This window comes from Carassius gibelio, chromosome B2 (assembly GCF_023724105.1).
Source record: "Carassius gibelio isolate Cgi1373 ecotype wild population from Czech Republic chromosome B2, carGib1.2-hapl.c, whole genome shotgun sequence".
NCBI classification, from domain to species: domain Eukaryota; kingdom Metazoa; phylum Chordata; class Actinopteri; order Cypriniformes; family Cyprinidae; genus Carassius; species Carassius gibelio.
Window position 1 is genome coordinate 29,100,421 of NC_068397.1, and position 20,541 is coordinate 29,120,961.

At 35.6% G+C, this 20,541-nt stretch overlaps 1 protein-coding gene across 1 annotated transcript; it reads right to left on the minus strand.

Moving 5' to 3' along the window:
- Positions 1–1,193: 1,193 nt before the first annotated feature.
- Positions 1,194–18,431, minus strand: tle2c (TLE family member 2, transcriptional corepressor c). The gene is made up of 14 exons (XM_052549232.1): positions 18,143–18,431; positions 12,139–12,239; positions 11,586–11,649; positions 10,627–10,671; positions 9,332–9,394; positions 8,839–8,913; positions 7,902–8,079; positions 7,550–7,566; positions 6,373–6,516; positions 5,536–5,586; positions 4,718–4,867; positions 3,282–3,392; positions 2,838–3,102; positions 1,194–1,678 (listed from the first exon to the last, which is right to left on the minus strand). The coding sequence occupies exons 1-12, from the start codon at positions 18,179–18,181 to the stop codon at positions 3,282–3,284; spliced, it is 1,038 nt and encodes a 345-aa protein (XP_052405192.1). The 5' UTR covers positions 18,182–18,431; the 3' UTR covers positions 1,194–1,678; positions 2,838–3,102.
- Positions 18,432–20,541: the final 2,110 nt, after the last annotated feature.

Sequence of the window (20,541 nt, forward strand, 5' to 3'; positions counted from 1 at the left end):
TGCTATCCCACAAGTCCAGAGATTTGTATTTCTCATTTTAAGATCATGTTAGTATCTAACAAGTGCTCTTTTATATAATTGTATTGATATTTTTAATATTTTCATTTTTATAATTTTATTTTTCATTTTAAAGCTTCAGTTAATTTGTTCTGTTTAAATGTTTATATTCATCACATTTTTTTTTTTTTTATATTTTCCGTATAAATTTCATGATTTTAGTATTTTTAATGTTTTAGTTTTTTTTTTATTATTATTATTGAATGTAGAATGTTTTCGTATTATATTTTCCATTTTCATTTTCATTTTCTATTTCGGTCATATATAGAAAGTTACATTTATTTTATTTTCTGTTTTATTTTATAATTTAGTTTTTGTCATTTTTCCAAGTGTTTTTTTTTTTTCTTTTTTTTTTTACAGTTGTAGTTTCAGTTATTTTAATGTATCAAGTTGAACTATATTTTAACTATAATTATATTTTATTTTATTTTATTTCAAGAAACATATTTTTTAACAACCCTCACAACACCAGAAGAGCGTGTACTGAATGTGAAAAATATGAGCTTGTGAACAGTGAGATTTTTTTAAGGTCATAATTCCAGAAATGGAGCAGAAGTCGGTTTGCAACCGAACTGTAATCTCGATTTCTCAGTCAGTATTTGAATCTGCCTGGATCTCAACACATGCTGAGTGTCTGACAAGAAAGAAAAAAGTTTCACCAAAATTCAAATGAAATGCTCTGAACATGTTAATCCAATTTCATTTTGCACTTCTGTCCCAGTATTGAAGAATCAGTGTTATGAGAACACGACCCAAAAATGTTTCCAGCGCTTCATCCTCAAAGCATTCTGGGATGCATGACCTGTGTTTGACCGGCGATATTTCACGATGCTGTCTTACATCAGTCAGATAAAACTGTTTGGCCACTTCAGCCAAAACATTAGTTCATCTGGTAAATGATTTTAGATGCACTAAATCTATCAGTGTTTGACGTCAGCTGAGCAGTCATTATTAACCGTTCGTGTTAATACCAGCAGAGTTTGCAAACAAACAGTCAAGCCATTTCATCTGCATAGATTGGCAGTGAAGATCTCATAACTAGCTCCACATGGAGCAAAGCAGACCCAAACCTGATCAGACTGATGTGTTTGATTATAGCGCAGCCTAGTGTTGAAATCAGGCAGCACAAACATGAATTAGTTTAATAAAATGATATTTTAATCAACCTTTGTGTACTTAATGTGTCTTTATTACGCATTAACCATAAGATCGTGCTGTTTTGTGAATATAAACACACTAACAACATCCTTTGACCATGATTTAATTCACAACACAGCACAGATTCTCATGCTTTATTGCTTCATTTAGCATCATAAAGAGAGTATTCCTATATGAACAACAGAAGCATGTTTAGTACAAGCAAAAACAGCATGATTTCTCTTGGACTACTGTCTGAAACTAATGCTATGCACTCAAATGAGTCTGCTTCAGTGAGGGGAAAGGGTGAATCCAGCTCTTCACTGAGTTAAAAGCTCCGGGGAGAAAGTGAAATGGTGCTATAACAGGAACACCTCAATGTCCATTGGTTTAGAAGTTCCCATGTCTTTGTTCTGAACTCGTTTTGACATCAGATTGGCAGTAAAAGCGTGCGTCTCAGTCCATTTCTGTGTGGGAGATGACACTGAAAGACCAAACCAAGCACACAGGGTTACACAACAGAAACTGTTATTGTGCACTTTAACACTGCTGGACATGTTCAGGACAGAGCTAAAGACATACAGTACCATGTTAGGATCTTACATCATCTTCAAATAAACAATAGATTTTGATCAGCAAATGTCATGAAGAGATACTGTATAACAAACGCAGTATCTCATGTATACTAACAGCTACAAAACTAAGATCTCAAAAATTGTCTTCACAATCTTTTATCAAATTCTAGGTATGCCCACTTGAAACTAATTGTTATATAAAAAAAAAAAATTAATTGTTATTAAAATTGTTATTAAAAATGAATAACTAATGGAAAAGAACCCAAACTATATTTTTTCCTCACTGAATATGTACTTTACTCAGAAGCATGTCACATTACCAAAGTAACATTTTATAATTCTACAATTTAAAATGTGTCCCATGTCTCGAGGCTCTGGGGTATATTTGTATCAATAGCCAAAAATACATTATATGGGTCAAAATTATCAATTTTTCTATTATGCCAAAAATCATTAGGATATTGAGTAAAGATCATGTTCCATGAAGATATTTTGTACATTTCCTACCGTAAATACATCAAAACTTCATTTTTGATTAGTAATATGCATTGCCAAGAACTTCAAACTTCAAATTTGATTTTCTCAATATACATTTTTTTTTTTTGGCACCCTCAGATTTTTTAATAATTGTTGTCTCGGTTGTATTCAAATATTGTTAGATCCTAACAAACCATAAATCAATACATAGCTTAGTTATTCAGCTTTCAGCTGATGTATAAATCTCAGCTTCAAAAAATGTGCCTTTATGACAAAGATTTTTGAAAATCTTTTATATTTTCATCATAAATGTATTCATTAAGAAGTTTTTTAGTAAATATATTGTTTTAGGCAATCTAATCATTTAGACAAATTTATCATATACATTTAGATGTTGGCCTGAAGAAAATTTAATTTAAATATTATTATAAAATATTTATTTATATAATTTATCTTTTATCTTAAAATGCATATATATATTAAAAAAACATGATAATATGAAATACGAATACATTATGTGACAATAATAATGTGTAGTATATAAAAGATTCACTTTTACACTCATTACAAACACCAGGAGATTTCACTCACCAGAATCTTCAGCTTTCTTTCTCATTGGCTGACAGAGCTGTCAGACAGCTGATTGGCTGATTACGCCCGGCGTGGGAGAACACAGATGCGGTTCTCTCAGAGTTCGGCTCGGAGGGCCACGAGGACGGATGGAGGGCTTCTGACAAGGCACCTGATGCCCAGGCCCGAGCATTCTGGGACTGGCCCTGTGCATTCTGGGAAGGGTGGGTTGGGGAGGGGTAGCGGCTGTCTTTCACTAGTCTCACTCCATGGGTTGGAGTGGGTCCTGGGAGGAAAACCAGATGTCAAGGTGTATAAACATTCATCACTGGAAATGAATTGCAGGAATTGGAAAAACCATTTGGAGGCGAGCGAGAGATGAAATCATATCCGACTGAAAACCATCCCCCAGCCGCCCACGCTTACTGTAAGCTGTAAAAGCATGAGTCAGGAGTCAGGACGTACCTAGTGTTTGAGAGCGGGAGACGGGCCGCGGGCGGAGGATGAGAGAGGTGCTGGGGAGCCAGGAGAGAGTGATTCATGGGACGCTGGAGGAGACGGAGATCTCACTTTCTCCTGAGAACACCGAGAGGAGAACAACTGAACCACGGCCAGGTCCACACAGACTGCTCTTTTTACTTTATTTGATTAATACTAATTATTAGGGCTCTGTCAAATCCATTCTATTTTTTCCCCAAATGTGGTGGTTTTAATGAAAAAAGACATCTAATCAACTGAAATCACAAACATTTAACAATGTAATCATTTAATAGAATTTTAACAACAACACAACAATATGAAATGCATACCCCCAACCCCCCCAATATTATTTTATTATGTGTGGTTTGAATTATTCTGGATTATGCTTTTAATTAAATTTTATTAAGAAAAAAGAAATGTCTAATTAGTTGAATCCACAATATTTTAAGAATGCAATAATTAACTAAAATTCTAACAGTAATGGGGCCCTATAAAAGGCTTTTTTACATTTACAATAATTCCATGTTATTAACCCCAAATTTCTGTGTTTTAGGTTTTGATTTTTATGAATTATGTTAAAAAATTATTCTAAATAAAATTTTACAATTCCAAAAGGATATCTAATCAATGAAAGCATAAATCTTTAACAATGTAATAATTTATTATAACAAGACAACCCTATAAAATGTCTCTCTCTTTTTTTTCAGAAATTCCATGATTGACTTTTCATTCTGGATTAAGTTTTTAATGGTTTATTAAAACTGTATTAATCAAAAGAGGATCTCTAATAAATTGAACTCAAAATAACAAAAGAAATATAACATAATAATATATAACAAAATAATTTCTTAACATTTTAACAATAATAGTTCCCTATGAAATATGTCTGTCAGTCTGAAATCTTCTGGATTCTGTGCTTTATGACTGGATGAAATTTCAACATTTTTAATCTTTTTAATAAATTGGAACAATTTTTTTGCACAACAGTGGTTTACGGTTTAAATGAAAACATGGTTGAAAACTGTGTAATACTCCTTTAAAAAATAATAAACTACATTATTAAGAAAACCAAACATTTATTTTGGGGAGTTGTAGAGTAACCCTTTGTGGATATTTTCTCAGTGAAATGCCGGGAAAGAGACTCTCACCACTTCATATATTCAGTACAAGTCTTTTGCAGTTTAATATCACAGATTCTAGTCATATTGTGATTTGATTAAGTGTACAGCCCTACTTTTGGTCTGTTAACTCTGTATCATGGAAATAATAGAGGTCCTAGATAATTCTGATGAGCTATAATTTACCAAATCATGTAAATGGCATGAAACGGACAGAGTGAAACACATCAGTGGTCTGTTTCAGACCCTATTTTAAGGAAAAGGTGGAGTATTTGTGTGAGATGATTTCCTAAAGATGTGTACCCGAGTGGGGCTCCTGCAGAGAGGCGAGCGCGGCTGAGAGCGAGGGGAAGAAGAGCCTTCTCTGGATGGCTTCTTCCGGAGGACCGGAGAGCTGCTCAGTCCGTTCCCTTCCGTCGATCTGGGAGAGACTCCTGCGGGGGACGCGCTTTTCTGCAAACACAGACAGCCCAAGATGTCATCAAATCTGCAACTACAGCAGTGTTTGCCCATGCAGATATCGCCGAAGTATGACTTCTTCAACAGGAGGCAATGGGGTTTAAGAGTAGAATTCACAGTAGAATTTAAAGCACAGACAATCGATGCATGAACTCACTAGCCCTATTCATGAACATTTTAGTGAAGCTTTCCTTAGCAAACAAACATAATTTCTGATCATATTTAATGCTTTCCTGGTAAAGTATGGCATGTTTTTAGGGGCTATTTGAAGAGGAACATACTTCTTTTTATTTGGGTTTTACATGCATATACTTCAACTTTATTGCTTTTAATAAAAAATGTTGATGTTTCTGTTTACCAGGTAAACATGTTGTGAAGCCAGCTATTATGACTTTAGTTTATGATTTATGAACCTGGCTAAATTGTACAAAAACTGTCATTAGGAATTCATTAAAAACATCAATAGATCAAACAATGAACATGAAGATGAAAATATAAGAATTCAAGTATCTTGTGATTTCTAGAAATGTAAATTATTGAACTAATGATCTATCAAACATTATATAATGTGATAAAACGAATGCTGTCAATGAATATTACCAAGTTAATAAATGAAAGCATAATGCATAATGAAAGAAATAGAAAGCGAGAACTGTTTTCACCTCTTTAGTACCGTCTCTTCTGAGGGTGTCTTCATTTTTACCGCCACTTTCCTGCAGGAAACACACAAGAACAGACCAACACAACCATGAGCGTAAAATAACCTCAGCAATGAGATGAACTCTTTCTCAAACAGTCCTGATTTGTCAAGATACCAAAGAAAAGAAAAAAAATAATAAAGAAAGAAAATAGTTTTAAGCTGCAGAACTGACATAACTGGAAATAAATACAAACTAAAACTGAACTAAAGCTAAAAACCAAAATAATAATTAAAGCTAAATAGTAATATAAAATACAAATATTAATAATAATAAAACGACAAAAGCACATAACTAAAGATTAAACAAAATATAAAGATAAGAACTGCTTCGAAATATTAATGAAAGCCTGGAACTGTTTATAAATAATACTAAAATAACAAACAAACATTTCGCATGACATTTCGCCGTTCTAATGACATTAATGTTATAGGTTAATAATCCTGCTGTATGACAATTATTGACTCATTCATGTCTATATTTAATTTCTCCAGGGGAACGATGGGAGAATCCTCAGAGATTTATTGATATTTAATCTGACACTGAAAGCTGTGTGATGTCTCTGGAGCGACGGAAGAGCAACGTTTTTAGCAGTTTTCCTCTAGTTTGGCGAGTGAATTCACAAGTCAGTAAACCTGGGATGAAATGATAGCACTTTAAATAAATAATGAGCATTAATATTCAGTGGCAGTCAGCAGTTGTGTGATGCAGTTTAGCTGAACATGGAAGCACCACTGAAAATCACACAGACTTCAGGATGAATGATTTGAAACTGTAAAGCGAGGAAGCAGTGTGTTTCACCCGTCGTGTTCGTCCCGTGCTGCTCTGGTCTGCGCCGCCCCGTTTACTGTCCATATCAGCGTGAGAGGATGAGGAAGAGGAAGGAGGAGGAAGACCCAGACGCAGGCCTGAAGACCGATGGCTCACCGGAGAGCCGCTGCCGCTCTGAAATATACACACATCACATAAACACTAGAATCTCACACTCTCAGTCAAAGAAGTGTTAAGTATGAAACGTCTTCATAAAAAAAATAAAAAAAATCATATTCATTTATACATTAAATATTTAAAATATACAAATATTACATGATCTCCTATTTAGAAGATTATTAGAATCTATATTATGGAAATATTTGATTAGATTAGATTAAAGTAGATTCAACTTAATTGTCATTGTGCAGATATAGCTGTGATTTTAACACATGATTTCATAACACAGTAATAGTAATTACAGCTAAATGGTTCTTTTTGCTGGAAAATCAACCCAATAATGGTTTCGGGAAAGTTAAAAAAATTATTTAACAATTACAAAAAATGTATAAGATTTAGTTCTATCCTTTTTATTTGCAACTTGACATTAGCATTCAAATAAATGATACTGCCTCACAACACTTGCATAAAGATTACAGCTCTCTGTTAGAGCCAGAAACCGCAAACAGGTTTATAATAAATGTGTTTATAATACATTTACCTGATATTAAGAATGATTATGTATATTAATGCATATTTTAAACCTTTAAACTGTATCACATGACTTTTCATACAAAATGCATTTTGTATATGTAGATAACCATACATTTTTTTATTAGAAGGAAGTAAGGAAGGAAGGAATGGGTTTGGAATTTTTTTTTTTTTTATTGCTGAAACAGTTAAACATCATATATAATTTGAAGCTTGATAAAATGCCAATAGTTCCTCAGTCTGATTTTTGAGAAATGAAAAGTAAAACTAAATGGCTGCAAGATTATGGTTCTATGGGTCAAATCCACAAATGCACAGTTTCTATGGAAATGGTGGAGAATGGAAAATGCTATTCTATACAAAAATCCAATTGAACACATACAATCCAATCAGCAGTGCAGTCCTTACAGAAAACAAGAGCATGCAAACACATGAATAATCGACTTCTCTAATGGATGGACCAATGAGAAGATGAATATTCCTGAAACGCCACAGAACACTGAGGTGTAATACTCACTCTGTTCGGAGCTCCATCTACAGAAATGAAGAGAGAGACAGAAGGATTGACTCACTGAGATATGATGATCCTGTTATCTTGAGCATATAATAATATCAGGAATATTCCAGATTAATTTTAGTCTAATATCTATAGAACAAATCTCAGGCATGATGATGTCACTTATAGAAAAAAATACTCATTTACAGTAATGTCCATGTACACATCAATAAAATACATACTTGTAAATATTTTCAAAATATATACTATATGTGTGTATTTTTATATACATAATAAATATACACAGTACACACACATTACATAAACAAAAACTTTTATTTTGGATGCGATTAATGGTTTGACTCCGGCTCACCTCTGGAGTCCAGCGGCTCGGGGTGAGTGAGGTCATCTTTAGGCATCAGGTGCGGGGGGAACGGGAAGCCCCCGGGAAGAGCCATGAGGCTCGCACCCGCTCCCAGAGTCAGTCCTGAGGGGTGTGGCGTCAGAGGGAAGCCCGAGGCATGATGGGATAGATGCTGGAACTGCTGCTGCTACAAAGAGGGAACGGAGAGAAAAATGTCAAGTCAATGTCAAGTCAAAGCATGTATGTGACCCTGGACTACAAAACCAGTCATAAGGGACAATTTTTTAGCCGAGATACAACTATTTGAAAATCTGGAATCTGAGGGAGCAAAAAAAATCTAAATACTAAGAAAATTGCCTCTAAAGTTGTCCAAATGAAGTTATTAGCAATGCATATAACGAAAAAAAAGTTTTTTATACATTTACACTAGGAAATTTACAAAATATCTTAACGGGACGTGACCTTCACTTAATATCCTAATGATTTCGGCATAAAAGAAAAATCTATTATTTTGATAGATAGATTTGATATATATAAAATGTCCAAATGTCTAAAGATTATATTACCACATCTGAAAATCAAGTGTAGTATAAATTATAAACTATAATATTATAGTTTGAATTAAGTGTTTATTTTTATTTTTAATGAAATTTTTCCTTAAGTTTTAGTATTTTTGTACTTTTTCTCATTTTTATAATTTTTTGTATATATTATTAATATTAATAAGTTGTTTTTTATCATCTTTCACTTTTAATTTTAGTTTTTAATTTTCAACTAAATGTAAAATGAGAAATGTTTCTTTGAGAGCAGGTTTTCTATCTATCTGTCTGTCTGTCTGTCTGTCTGTCTGTGTTTTAATGAACTCTAATAACCTTCCTCATTGCTCAGACTGAAAGCTGTACTGAAGTTTGATTGATTAGGAGGACAGGAAGGTAAACAGACTCACCCCGATGATAGCGTTGAGTTCGGCCATGCTAACATGTTTGGATCTTTCCACTGCTTGAGCGACCTGATGCTGATGCTGCAAGAACACACACATTCCCACATGACGCATGAATAGAGAAGATATTCAAAGATCAAGAGCAAACATGCAAAACTACCCCCGAAGCCAAACCTGCTACACGACAGCACCTTTCATTGTGAAGAACCACAAACAAAGCAGAAGCGTGTGTGCAGCAAACAGCAGCTCAACTGAAGAGAGTCTCTGTGGCAGACCTGATGTTCCCAGAGGGCCTTATGATTACAAAATAACCAAATCCACTCAGCGAGGCTTAGAAAAGAACAGTATGAAATATTGATCTAGGGAGAGGTGGGCGACTGGAAGCTCTCTGTTGATGACCACCTCTGCTGTAAATAATTCATGTGTCAATAGTCACGGGGGGAGGGGATGAGCGTGTGTGTGTGTGTGTGTGTGTGTGTGTGTGTGTGTGCGCGCTCACCTCCTGGGACAGCAGTGGAATGATCTGACTGCATATAGCACTGAGCCGCTTTACAATCTCTGCCTGCAGAAACACACACACAATTCCCATCAAACAACAGATACTGAACCACATACTGAAGAAAAGAGTCCGGCTAACTGAGCTCAAACGGGTTGTTTCTCTAATAGAACAGTAGCTAAAGCGTCACTATATGCTCTTCCTTCAGGAACTGTTCCACATTATATATTATATTTAGAGAAATCTTTCTTTTAAACCTTGTATGTTTGACACAGTTTGGCACAGGTTTTCATATTTTTAACAAAAATGTTATATGAGAGACAGATAGAACGATAGAACAAAAGAACGATAGATAGAACGATAGATACACAAAGGAGTATTTCCTAGCTACCAGAGGTGCTTTTAATATCAATACACACACACACACAGACACAGATCACATATGTACACACTTCCATACAGGCTGATCCCACACACTCTGACCCACATACACTCTCAAATCCAGGCATTTCCAACAGATGGCCTGGAAAACGAGGAGAGATGCAGGGGTCTTATCTGGATTAGCCCACTCTAGTGTGTGTGTGTGTGTGTGTGTTTGTTCATATAGAGTAGTCAGGCTTAAACCCTGCTTCAGAGTAAATACCCAACAAACACTGAATCAGGCAAATCGCATGTATACAGCACATCCCTCCTAAAGATGACAAAGACAAATGAAAACAGACAAACCTTAAACCTACTTTGAAATATATTTAAGGAAAGTGCTTCTTGAGCAGTATATCAGAATGATTTCTGAAGATCATGTGACACTGAAAACTGGAGGAATGATGCTGAATACTCAGCTTTGATCACAGGAATAAATTACATTTGAAAATATATTCAAATAGAAAACGATTATACTACATTACAATAATTCCTCACAATATTACCGTTTTACTATATTTGTGATCAAATAAATGCAGCCTTGGTGAGCAGAAGAGACTTCTTTCAAACCCAAACCTTTAAACAGCTGAACTGAATGAATGTAACAGCTGAAATCTAAAGTGTAAACGTCTGTGCTGCTGATACGACAGTCTGAGGTTCAATCCCTGCAACTGGAGACCCTGTTCCATCCCTATCAAACACTAGATCATGTAGTTTCAGCAGCAATTAGTGTTTCGTTCATCCAGTGCCATCACTAACCTGCCACCCAGACCCCAGAATTCCCGCACACAAAGACACCTCGTACTGTAAAGCTGATTACACAGAGATCACGCTGATCTGTAATGAAATCAGAACGCAAAGGCACATCCGTCACTCACCTGCTTCTGCATTTCAATGTTCAGCCCGTAAGACATCTCATAATACTGTGGAAGGAAACAAGAGCAGTTCAGTTACACGACATAAATCACAACTACATCCACCCAAGTGACAGAACTGCTCTGCATGTGTTACCAGAGGCCAGAAATCACCCATATTCACAGTCAAAGACCTGACACTCATTTCTCTTTCATATTAATGTGTGTAGATCATCATTTGTATCTATGCATTTGACAGACGCCTTTATCTAAAGTGATTTATAGTGCATTCAGGCTATTGATCAACTGAGCTGCAGGATCTTAGCGCCATCACTTATCAGCTTTCAGTACTTTACAGACAACTGTATCCCAGTTTTCAATCAAATAGTGTTATTTGGTAGGGCATAACTATAAATTGAGCATTTTATGTGTATTTTCATTTTGCAAAACATCTTGTATGATTAGACTATATGGACTTGCACTATGCCTATATCAATAACAAATAAAAGTGTATGGACATACACATGCACTATGACACTATGCGCAAAATAATAATACAATGCATACATTTTTACTTTTGTTATTTATTTTTATATTGGATCTAATTCATGCATTACAAAATTATAAAATGCATAATGTTTCAGTACTTGATCTAATAGCTGTGAAAGATATATATATATATATATATATAAATATATATAAATATATATATATATATATATATATATTAATTAATTATCCCATTTTTGGCCTATTTGAAATGATTTGCATCAACCAATAATTGTGCAGCTTTGCCAGTTGACAGAAAAGCTAGTTACTAATTTTTTTTTCAGTTTCGAAATGACTAAACGCCTTGAGGACAGATCATTCATTTTGTACAGTCAGTGTTTTTCAATGAATTTCAGATACAATACAATTTAAACTACACAATTTGACATACACCGCTGAGGATTATGGGTAATGTTGTTGAATGTCACTCTTACCATGATATAATGTCTGTGCATCTCGGTTTTCTCACTCGCCAGCTTCTCACATTCCAGCTTCAGACTGAAAAACAGAAAACCACGCACGTTGTGAGGTCATGTGACACTGTGCCCTCGTCATGTGACAGTGGTCTATCAGTCCTTCCAATATAAAACAGAACCACTTTTACTGAAGCCGATCGCATTTTATAATGTACACTGATGTTTACCATTCTAAAGAAAGACGTTCAGTAGCTTTTGTAATTGCTCCTAATGAGACTCTCAGGATTAGCTGGCTAATAGTCTGTATCGGTGAACACCGGCGTTTCTAGTGGCTGGGGTGATTTCCAGCATCACAGTTAGATAATCTCATCAGCTGTGTACAGCTCAGAGAGGACGGAGATCATCATACAGATCTAAATCACAACATAACTGAATCAAATCCAGATGCAATTAAAGGAAATGAAGTACACAGCAGTAAACGTCAAGGAACGTGGGAAGCTTTTGAACATCAGTTTAATTTGATGAGTCTGTGTGAATGGTATTGTGCTGAATCGTCCAGGATGAGGTGTACCTGTGATACTGGGCCTGGAACAGCTGGAATTCCTCTTTTATATGGTCGAGAGTTTCCAGGACGGTGAATTTCACTCCGGCGTGGCCTGACACCAGCGGAGCCTGAAAACACACGAGTATTGTCACTGCAAAAAGAGCCATCGGTTAGCCTATTATTCACGATTTCTACATTGTAATAGGATTATATTGCTAATTACTCTGCATGGAGGAATCACGTTAGGTGATCTCAGGAGGACAATACAAAGATAAATGACAAACTGTATTTTCAGTTCTTCATTTAACATACCCAGTGTGGGAAAATGTGGGTCTGCTATTATTTTCATGATGATTCAATGTCAAATTCATTTTTTGTGTTATGTTATTATGTTTTCAAAGAAATAGTGCTCTTTGGTGGGGTTCAACTATTTTCATTTTGCTTGTATGAGTAAGCTGTATGGAGTTCGCCTTATGATAAAAAGTTTAATTAAATTAAATAAAACACCGTATTAATATGCACAATAAAATAAAACAATAACATGCACCTTTTTCATGACAATAAAATTATAGAATGGCAACAAATGACACAGTATGGACTTGTGTGTGTGATTTAAATACATCACTTTTTTTTATTCAGTGTTTTGTCATTTGTGTAAGTGGGAATACACAATCAAATCCTCTGACACACACACACCCACACACACACACACACACTGACCGCACAAAGGAGGTTTTACTGCACGAGTAGAGAGACACTTTATATGGCCCTGCCGTTGACAATAACTGCTTTGTTTTATCAGCTTTATCAAAAACACGAGACTGACTGCAGGCACATATTCAATATTCACCTTGATACGACCCCTGATAGAAACCAGACCATCACTAACAGCACTTCTCATCACAACAGTCGTCTGTTAGACGATGCCAGCAAATCATGATTCATATGGACTTGCACTGTCTTTTGTTATATATATATATATATATATATATATATATATATATATATATATATATAATAAAATAAAATAATAAATTTTCCTGTTAGACAAATGCCAAACAATGATGATTTATGGGCTTGCACTATGCCCTTTTCATAAAAAAATAAATGATTTGAAATAAAATAATAGAATATTTTTAATATTTAGACCTTGCCATCAAATAGGACTTGAACTTTTACATCAAACTAAAATGAAATAAAAAGAGCAAGTTTATTAGTCTGTTATAGACTAATTGGTTGATTAGACATGCCATAAAATGATACTTAAACTGCGCCTTTAGCATCAGAATAAAATAATCTTTTTTTCTTATAGACCATGCCAAGAAATTCTGTATTGAGATATATATGCTGGGATATGGTGCAGAGCAGATATTCAGAGGAATGGAGGATCTGGTCAGTAAACAAGACAAGAGTGTGTTGTACGGTCCGAGAGCCGAGTACAGCCGGACAGAGCCATGAATTGTCACACAGACTGTTCCTCTCACACCAGCCCTGAAAGAACGCAGTCATCTATCTCACACTGTTTACTGTGCAGGGCATTTCAGACGAGATATAGAGACGGAGAGGGGAGGGGAATCACAGAGCCGTGAATAACCGTAGGCTGCTGAAATATTCAGCACATGTGGCACAAATACAAGAGTGGTAACAGCCGTGTGTGTGTGTGTGTGTGTGTAGACGACACATGAACCTGCTGCGTTCCCAATCCACGCTTCCTGTGTAGATTGCTACTATTGGCAAAAACACAACTGTTCGGGAGGAAAAAACACGCACATCTGTTTGGAGCGATCGTCTCATTCCAGGAGACTGAATCTGTACATCAGCTCTGATGAGCGGCTTGTTAAGGCCTCGATACACAATACTGCTCTGATGAGAACTGACACCATGCACCGCCGCCTCCAACACACACACACACACACACACTTTATCTGTTTATCAGGGCTGTTCATTTTACATCTTCATTTGATGCCACTAATTATCAAAAAATAACAAAACTAAACATAAATAATGATTGAAAGAATTGTTCAAACAAACATGAATATGTGAGTTTTTTTCTTCATCTGAACAGATTTATAGAAATGCAGCATTGCATGACTTGCTCACCAACGGATGCTCTGCAGTGAATGGGTGCCGTCAGAATGAGAGTCTAAACAGCTGATAAAAACATCACAATAATCCCCCCCCCCCCGGTCCATCAGTTAATGACATGTGAAGTGAAAAGCTGTGTGTAAGAAACAAATCCATCATTAAGATGTTTTTATTTCTGTCCTGAATCAGACCTCTTTTCTGAATCAGGAGAGAAATACGCACAGATCAAACACCGTTTACAAACACAACAGTGCAAAACAGTTGTAAACAAACATGTGGGTGGAGTTTAATGTGAGAGGACAACAGGAGACAGATTTTTCACTGGAGGAAGTGTTCATTATTGATTATGTTGACTCATATTTTTGCCAGAAATGACAGTTTAAAGATAAAATGCCTTTATGGATTTGTTTCTTACAAACATGCAGGTTTTCACATCACAAGACATTAATTGTTGGACCAGAGTGGTGTGGATTATTCTGATGTTTTTATCAGATGTTTAGATTCGCCTTCTGACGGCACCCATTCACTGCAGATGATCCACAGGTGAGCAAGTGATGTAATGATAACCTTCTTCAAATCTTCTGATGAAGAAACACAGTCTGGATGGCCTGAGATTGAGCACAATTTCAGCCATATTTTCATTGTAGTTGAATCTGAGAAATTCAAGCTTGAAGAACCACCTAAATGCATCTTTTGTGTGTGTGTAAATTCTGCAGTGTGTGCAGTCACAGCGTCTAATACATGCAATATGTTTCATCAAACCACATGCACTGAGAGCAGAGAGCGTCTTCAAACCTGAACTTTTAAAGTTGACAACAAAGTCAGTGTCTTGAAAACAGTGTTAATGATTCGAGACCGTGAGACGTCACATAACAGTCACATCAGTCCATCCAGTGCATGTGTTCACGGATAGAAAATAAGCACAGATCGAATCCTACACATTCTGTGTAAACAGATCCTCCCTCTCAACAGTGAAAACCATTGCTGTCAACTGTAGGTCAGTGATGCATTGAATGGGCTTTTCTCTATTGATTTTATATTACAGGTGTGTTATTCATGTTTTGAATGGTGCATTGGATTGTATTGCGTTTGAGACAACAGCAAAAAATTATGTTTGGACATGGATTATGCCTTTTGTAATACAATGCAGTAAAGTGCAATAATTATATATTTGGAGAAAATACCTGTAAAAATAACAGAAAAGTTGGTCATTTTCTACCAGGAAATTATTCATTCTGAATTTTTTTTTCAGTGTGATAATGTTGTTCTATTAAAAAGTGTCGGCTAAATGCAAAAAAGCATGTACTCCAATGTACTCTTCAAGTCATACTGTAAGGATTTCTATTGAATTCTTTATTTTAAACTGACAGGATGGGGTTTTGAGAGATGTTCAACTGTGTGTGATTTTATTTTAAGTGTTAGTAGAGCTAGTGTGTCCTAAAGCCAGATCTGATCATTAACACCATCAATGTAATGACAGTAAATACAACACAGATGGTGTAAGATACACAAACCACACACACATATATATATATATATATATATGTGAAGAACACTCTGCACTGCTTCGTGTCAGAGGCTGCTTACGTCTGGTATTATCATCACACTCGTATGAACCGAACATAAATAACAGTGCTGAGTAGAGTGCAACTGTATGGTTTACATTCATTTCCCTGCAGTAATTGATTAGTAAAAATAGTCTATGAGATCCACCAAAAGCAAAAGAGCTTAGTCATCATTTCCTGAGCAATTCTTTCACTTATGAATTTAAATGCACAGTAACTATATTTGTCTTTTTAAAAATTTCGAATAATGTTTATTATGCATCCTTAAACAATAGCAAAGGATTGCAAGCTCAACTGTCAATCATCTGGGTTTTAAAATGTTATATTTGGGTTATTATAGTTAAACTAAAACTTAATCCAAGACCATAAAAAAGAAAGAAAGAATTGAGTTGCCTGACAATATAAACATTAACTTATAATAATAAATAAAATAAACAACTTTTTTTCAGCTAATTGCCAGGGATATGCTGTTTACTTGATGTACTGAAACTGAAATGAATAAAATATAGTAAGACATGTTTATAAAAAATAAAAACTGCACTATAACTTACTACAATTTTAAAATTATAATGCTATGAAAATTATAATTTAATTAATATAATTCAAAAGGAAATAGAAAAATAAAAACTAATTCAAAATACATACAAACATTTTTACAATGTCTAAATGATACTAAAATAATAATAAAATACAAATCTAGACTTGCACTTTCAGCTAGTTTCTAATGCAAAATTGAATTTAACTTGTACAGTAAATGTAAATAAACATACTTAAAATACTTTTAAAAATGCACAACAAAATTACTAAAGCTTTAATAGAAATGAAAAACAAAAACTAATAATTTAAATGACAAAAATGAAAAAAATGTAAAAATAAAAACAACAATTAAAATGATTTATAAAAACTACAACAGTATGTGACTGGTTGAGACCAGAGAGGCAGATGTTAATCCCAGGTGTAAAGCAGGGACGAGCGTCCTGTATCAGATCCGACAGGGTTTTGAGAGCAGACAGAAGCTGCCCACTGGACTCAGATCATCAGCAGCCAGCAGGCAACAGCACACACAGTCATTACGTATTACCAAACCCACAGATGTAAAAACAGCACACACTAACAAACCAAACCACATTTGCACACTCTCTAAAGGTCATTCATTATACACACGAAAATTCCTCACTTTAAAGCTAATGCATGCTACCACAAAACTGGGTCTGCATGGGCCTGTAATAACATGCCATCATAGCAAAGGTAGCTTTGAAGTGCAGCTCAGTGTGTGTGTGTGTGTGTGTGTGTGTGTGTGGTATCGTGTTGCCCAGTGACGATGATGGAACATGACATTTGCAGTGGAGAGTGGGGTGGCCTGGATCCATATGTAGCAACATGCAGCAATAACTCGAACAAACCATTCATTCAGCCGTCCATCCATCTGTCCATCCCTCCACCACACAGAGCAAACACAAGCCACAGATCTCTCCCTGTGTTCATGAATGTCCTTCTACTGTATTTATGCCTTGAATAATGCCTCATTACTCCTCTTCTGCAAATGCACATCTGCCAATCTCTCACATTTCAAAAGTGTTTTATTGGCATGACCTTTTGATATACAAAAAATTATTAAACATAATAACTGAAATAGATATTATTGTTTTTTTATAATAATTATATAATATATATATATATATATATATATATATATATACACACACACACACATATATGTATATATATATATATATATATATATATATATATATATATATATATATATATATATATATATATATATATATATATATATATATATATATATATATATATGTGTGTGTGTTTGTGTATGTATGCATGTATAAATATGCATGTATGTGTGTTTAGTATAATTGTGTTTAAATGTGTGGCAGCTTGAGAAGGGCTTCCCCGACTATGTTGTGGTTCCTCTTGAGGTTTCTTGATTGTAGATCAATATAGATACAGATTCATGTCAAGTACAGTAATATAGGCTTTTCAAATAATACGTGTGTGTGAGTGTGATATACAATAACTATACGTAACTATATATAAATATAAAATTAAAATATTGCATGTAAAAAGCGTAGCAAAACTGTGTATGCCATACAGAATCATGCATAATCTAAAAGACGCGCAGTTTAATAATAGGCTCATTTATATATATCTAACAGTGACTGTAATGGGACTCCAGGCCTGTGTGTTTTCTCAGCCCGTGAATCAATCACTGAGCCCATAACGCTGTAATTAACTCTTCATCGTGACCTTAACCCTGACCCTAAAACTAAACATAATGCACGTTAAAACGGGCAACCGCGCGCGACTCAGCGGTCCGCTAGAGACGATCAAGGAAGGGAAAGTAGATTAGGCTGCGGTACCTGAGGTCTTCCGTGCGGATACATGGTTCTGGAGGTCATCCACGGGGATCTCGATGGTCAGGACCGACACCGAACCCCCCCGCGTCCGCTGCGGAAATCAGCTTCGCTCCTCCGCGCTCCAAACGTTCTCGAGCAGCTGAAGAATTTCAAGGTAGCCGATGAAAAGTTTAAAAACGTTCTAATCGCCTGATTCAAACGCTCTTCCTCTTTATGACGCACAGTTACGCCGCGCTACAGTGTAACAAGATCATCCTGTGCGGGGCGCGTGCACGACGAGCGCGCGTCGGAGATCAGAGGAACATAAACAGCGCTGACCTGCGCGCACACGCGCTCTGAAAAAAAAAAAACAGCGAATCGATTCGCTCGAATGATTCACTTGAGTCTCCTTTAAAATGTACCTTGTTAACAGCCGAAATATTACTTGTTTTTGACGAATTTGACGCCGCTTTGATAAAAAAAAAATCACGATTTAGTAATGACTGTCTGTTGAAGAACAAAACAGTCTCTTCAAAAATGTTAACCACACGTTTTTACATTCAAATTGAAAACCACGAAAACCCGTAGGCAAATCCTGAGGGAGCATATGGCTCGAAAATGTTTATTATCTTCTGGTTCTGACTGCAAAGTGTTCTTATCTGTTGTTTGTAATGTTTGCTTTTGGATAAAAGCGTCTGCTAAATGACTGAATGCAATGTTAATTCTCAAACGTTTTTAACAAACGTTAATATGCTTATAAAATGAAATATAGCTAGCTTGGTGAAATCGTACAATAAAGTCAATTTACGAACGCTCTGCGAATCGGCTCGAGCGAATCACTAAAATGATCCGGTTCAAACGAATAAATCGCTCGCGAATCTGCTGTCAACGAGCCAAACTGCAGCCAGCAAGGGGTGTATTGGATTTCTGAAAATCTAAAATAAATATATGAGAGATTGAGAGGGAGAGAGAAAGGGGTGAAAGATCAGAAGAGAAAAGAAAACGCACAGCAGCTCTTCTCAGCGGTGCTGCCTGTAATACTGCGCCTGTGAGATTGACATTAACTGCGGAGAGCCAAAGCTGCTTTTAAGGTCGACCACTTACATTTGCTTATGAAGATTTAATAAATAGGATAAAACGGGGGGGGAAACCCCGTAAGTGATAAAACAGTTGAAACCAAATTATATTGGTATATGTTATATTAGTATTATAAACTCAGCTATTTTAAATGAAATAATGTTTGAAAGAGAACAAAGCGGGAAGCCGTTCGTATCGTAACACAGAACATAATGTACAAACATTGCGGCCTTAACGTCTCTTTTCAAGACTGGACTCTGATTGGCTAGCGAGGTTAAAGTCAAGGCCAATGAGTGACACCATTGCCCACGTTGGGTCATTACATCTGCTTTGATCTGGACCAATAGTGAGGCAGAACTAAAGCGCAGGCGCGTCTGTGTTGCATTGTGGGTAATGAAGTTTTTTTTTTTCAACCGCCGCATAATGAAGATGGAGAGCCAATCGGCGTTCAAGAAGCGAATTGATATTGTGAATATTCATGAGATTATGAGATAACGATTCACTTTGACAATATTTAGGCTAATTAATTTTATTTTATCACGAAATCACATTGAAGTGTGCACATCTGCTTAAAGGGAAATTAAAATGCATTACAAATTAAAATTAATTTTTGTGCAACTTAAAAAACTCGTCTCGACTGAATCACTAAAAAGAACCGGTTCGAAAGTATGACTCGTTCAAGAAGCCAAACTGCAGTGAATAAAATGTTAAACTCAAAGATTTAAAGATGTGACTCATAATAATACATTTTGTTTTAAAGCGAAATCACAATGTGAACAAATCTGGTTAAACAAAATGAAATTAAAATGCATTAAAATAAAACATTTATTATCAGATATAAAGATTTAAAAAAATGAAAGGTGGAAAAAGGGAGGGAGAGCTGCAGAACCTAAGAGGAGAAGGAGGAGTGGTGCATGAAATAAAACAGCAATGGGAGGATGATGACAGGCTGAGGAATGAAAAGTGAGATAGTGACAGCACACACACACACACACACACACAGCCTGAAAGAGTTTAATGAAATATCATGTGAGAGCTCCGCCACAGGCCACATCTCCATCAACCAGAGGAAATGAACAGACCCACAGAATGTACGCATACAGTTTGGATTGTATGCAATGAAGAAAGACAGAAAGAAAGACTAGTGTATTGTTAACTTCATTAAGCAGATCAAATCAGAACTCTATAGGCTACACTCATCTAAATGCAAATAATAAACCATTATCATTATTATTATTATTTTATTATTCGTCTGTATAGATCTGCAGAGGTGAAAATGCATATATCAATCATACTGGTTTTCATACTTTTCCACTGGGTGAAAATAATTATCCCAGGCTGAACAT

Coding starts and splice junctions, on each gene's coding strand:
- tle2c (XM_052549232.1), bottom strand. CDS start 18,181: ATGACCTCCAGAACCATGTATCCGCACGGAAGACCTCAG. Junction 12,240..18,142: donor ATCCGCACGGAAGACCTCAG/GTACCGCAGCCT, acceptor GTGTGTTTTCAG/GCTCCGCTGGTGTCAGGCCA. Junction 10,672..11,585: donor TGCACAGACATTATATCATG/GTAAGAGTGACA, acceptor TTCCTTCCACAG/TATTATGAGATGTCTTACGG.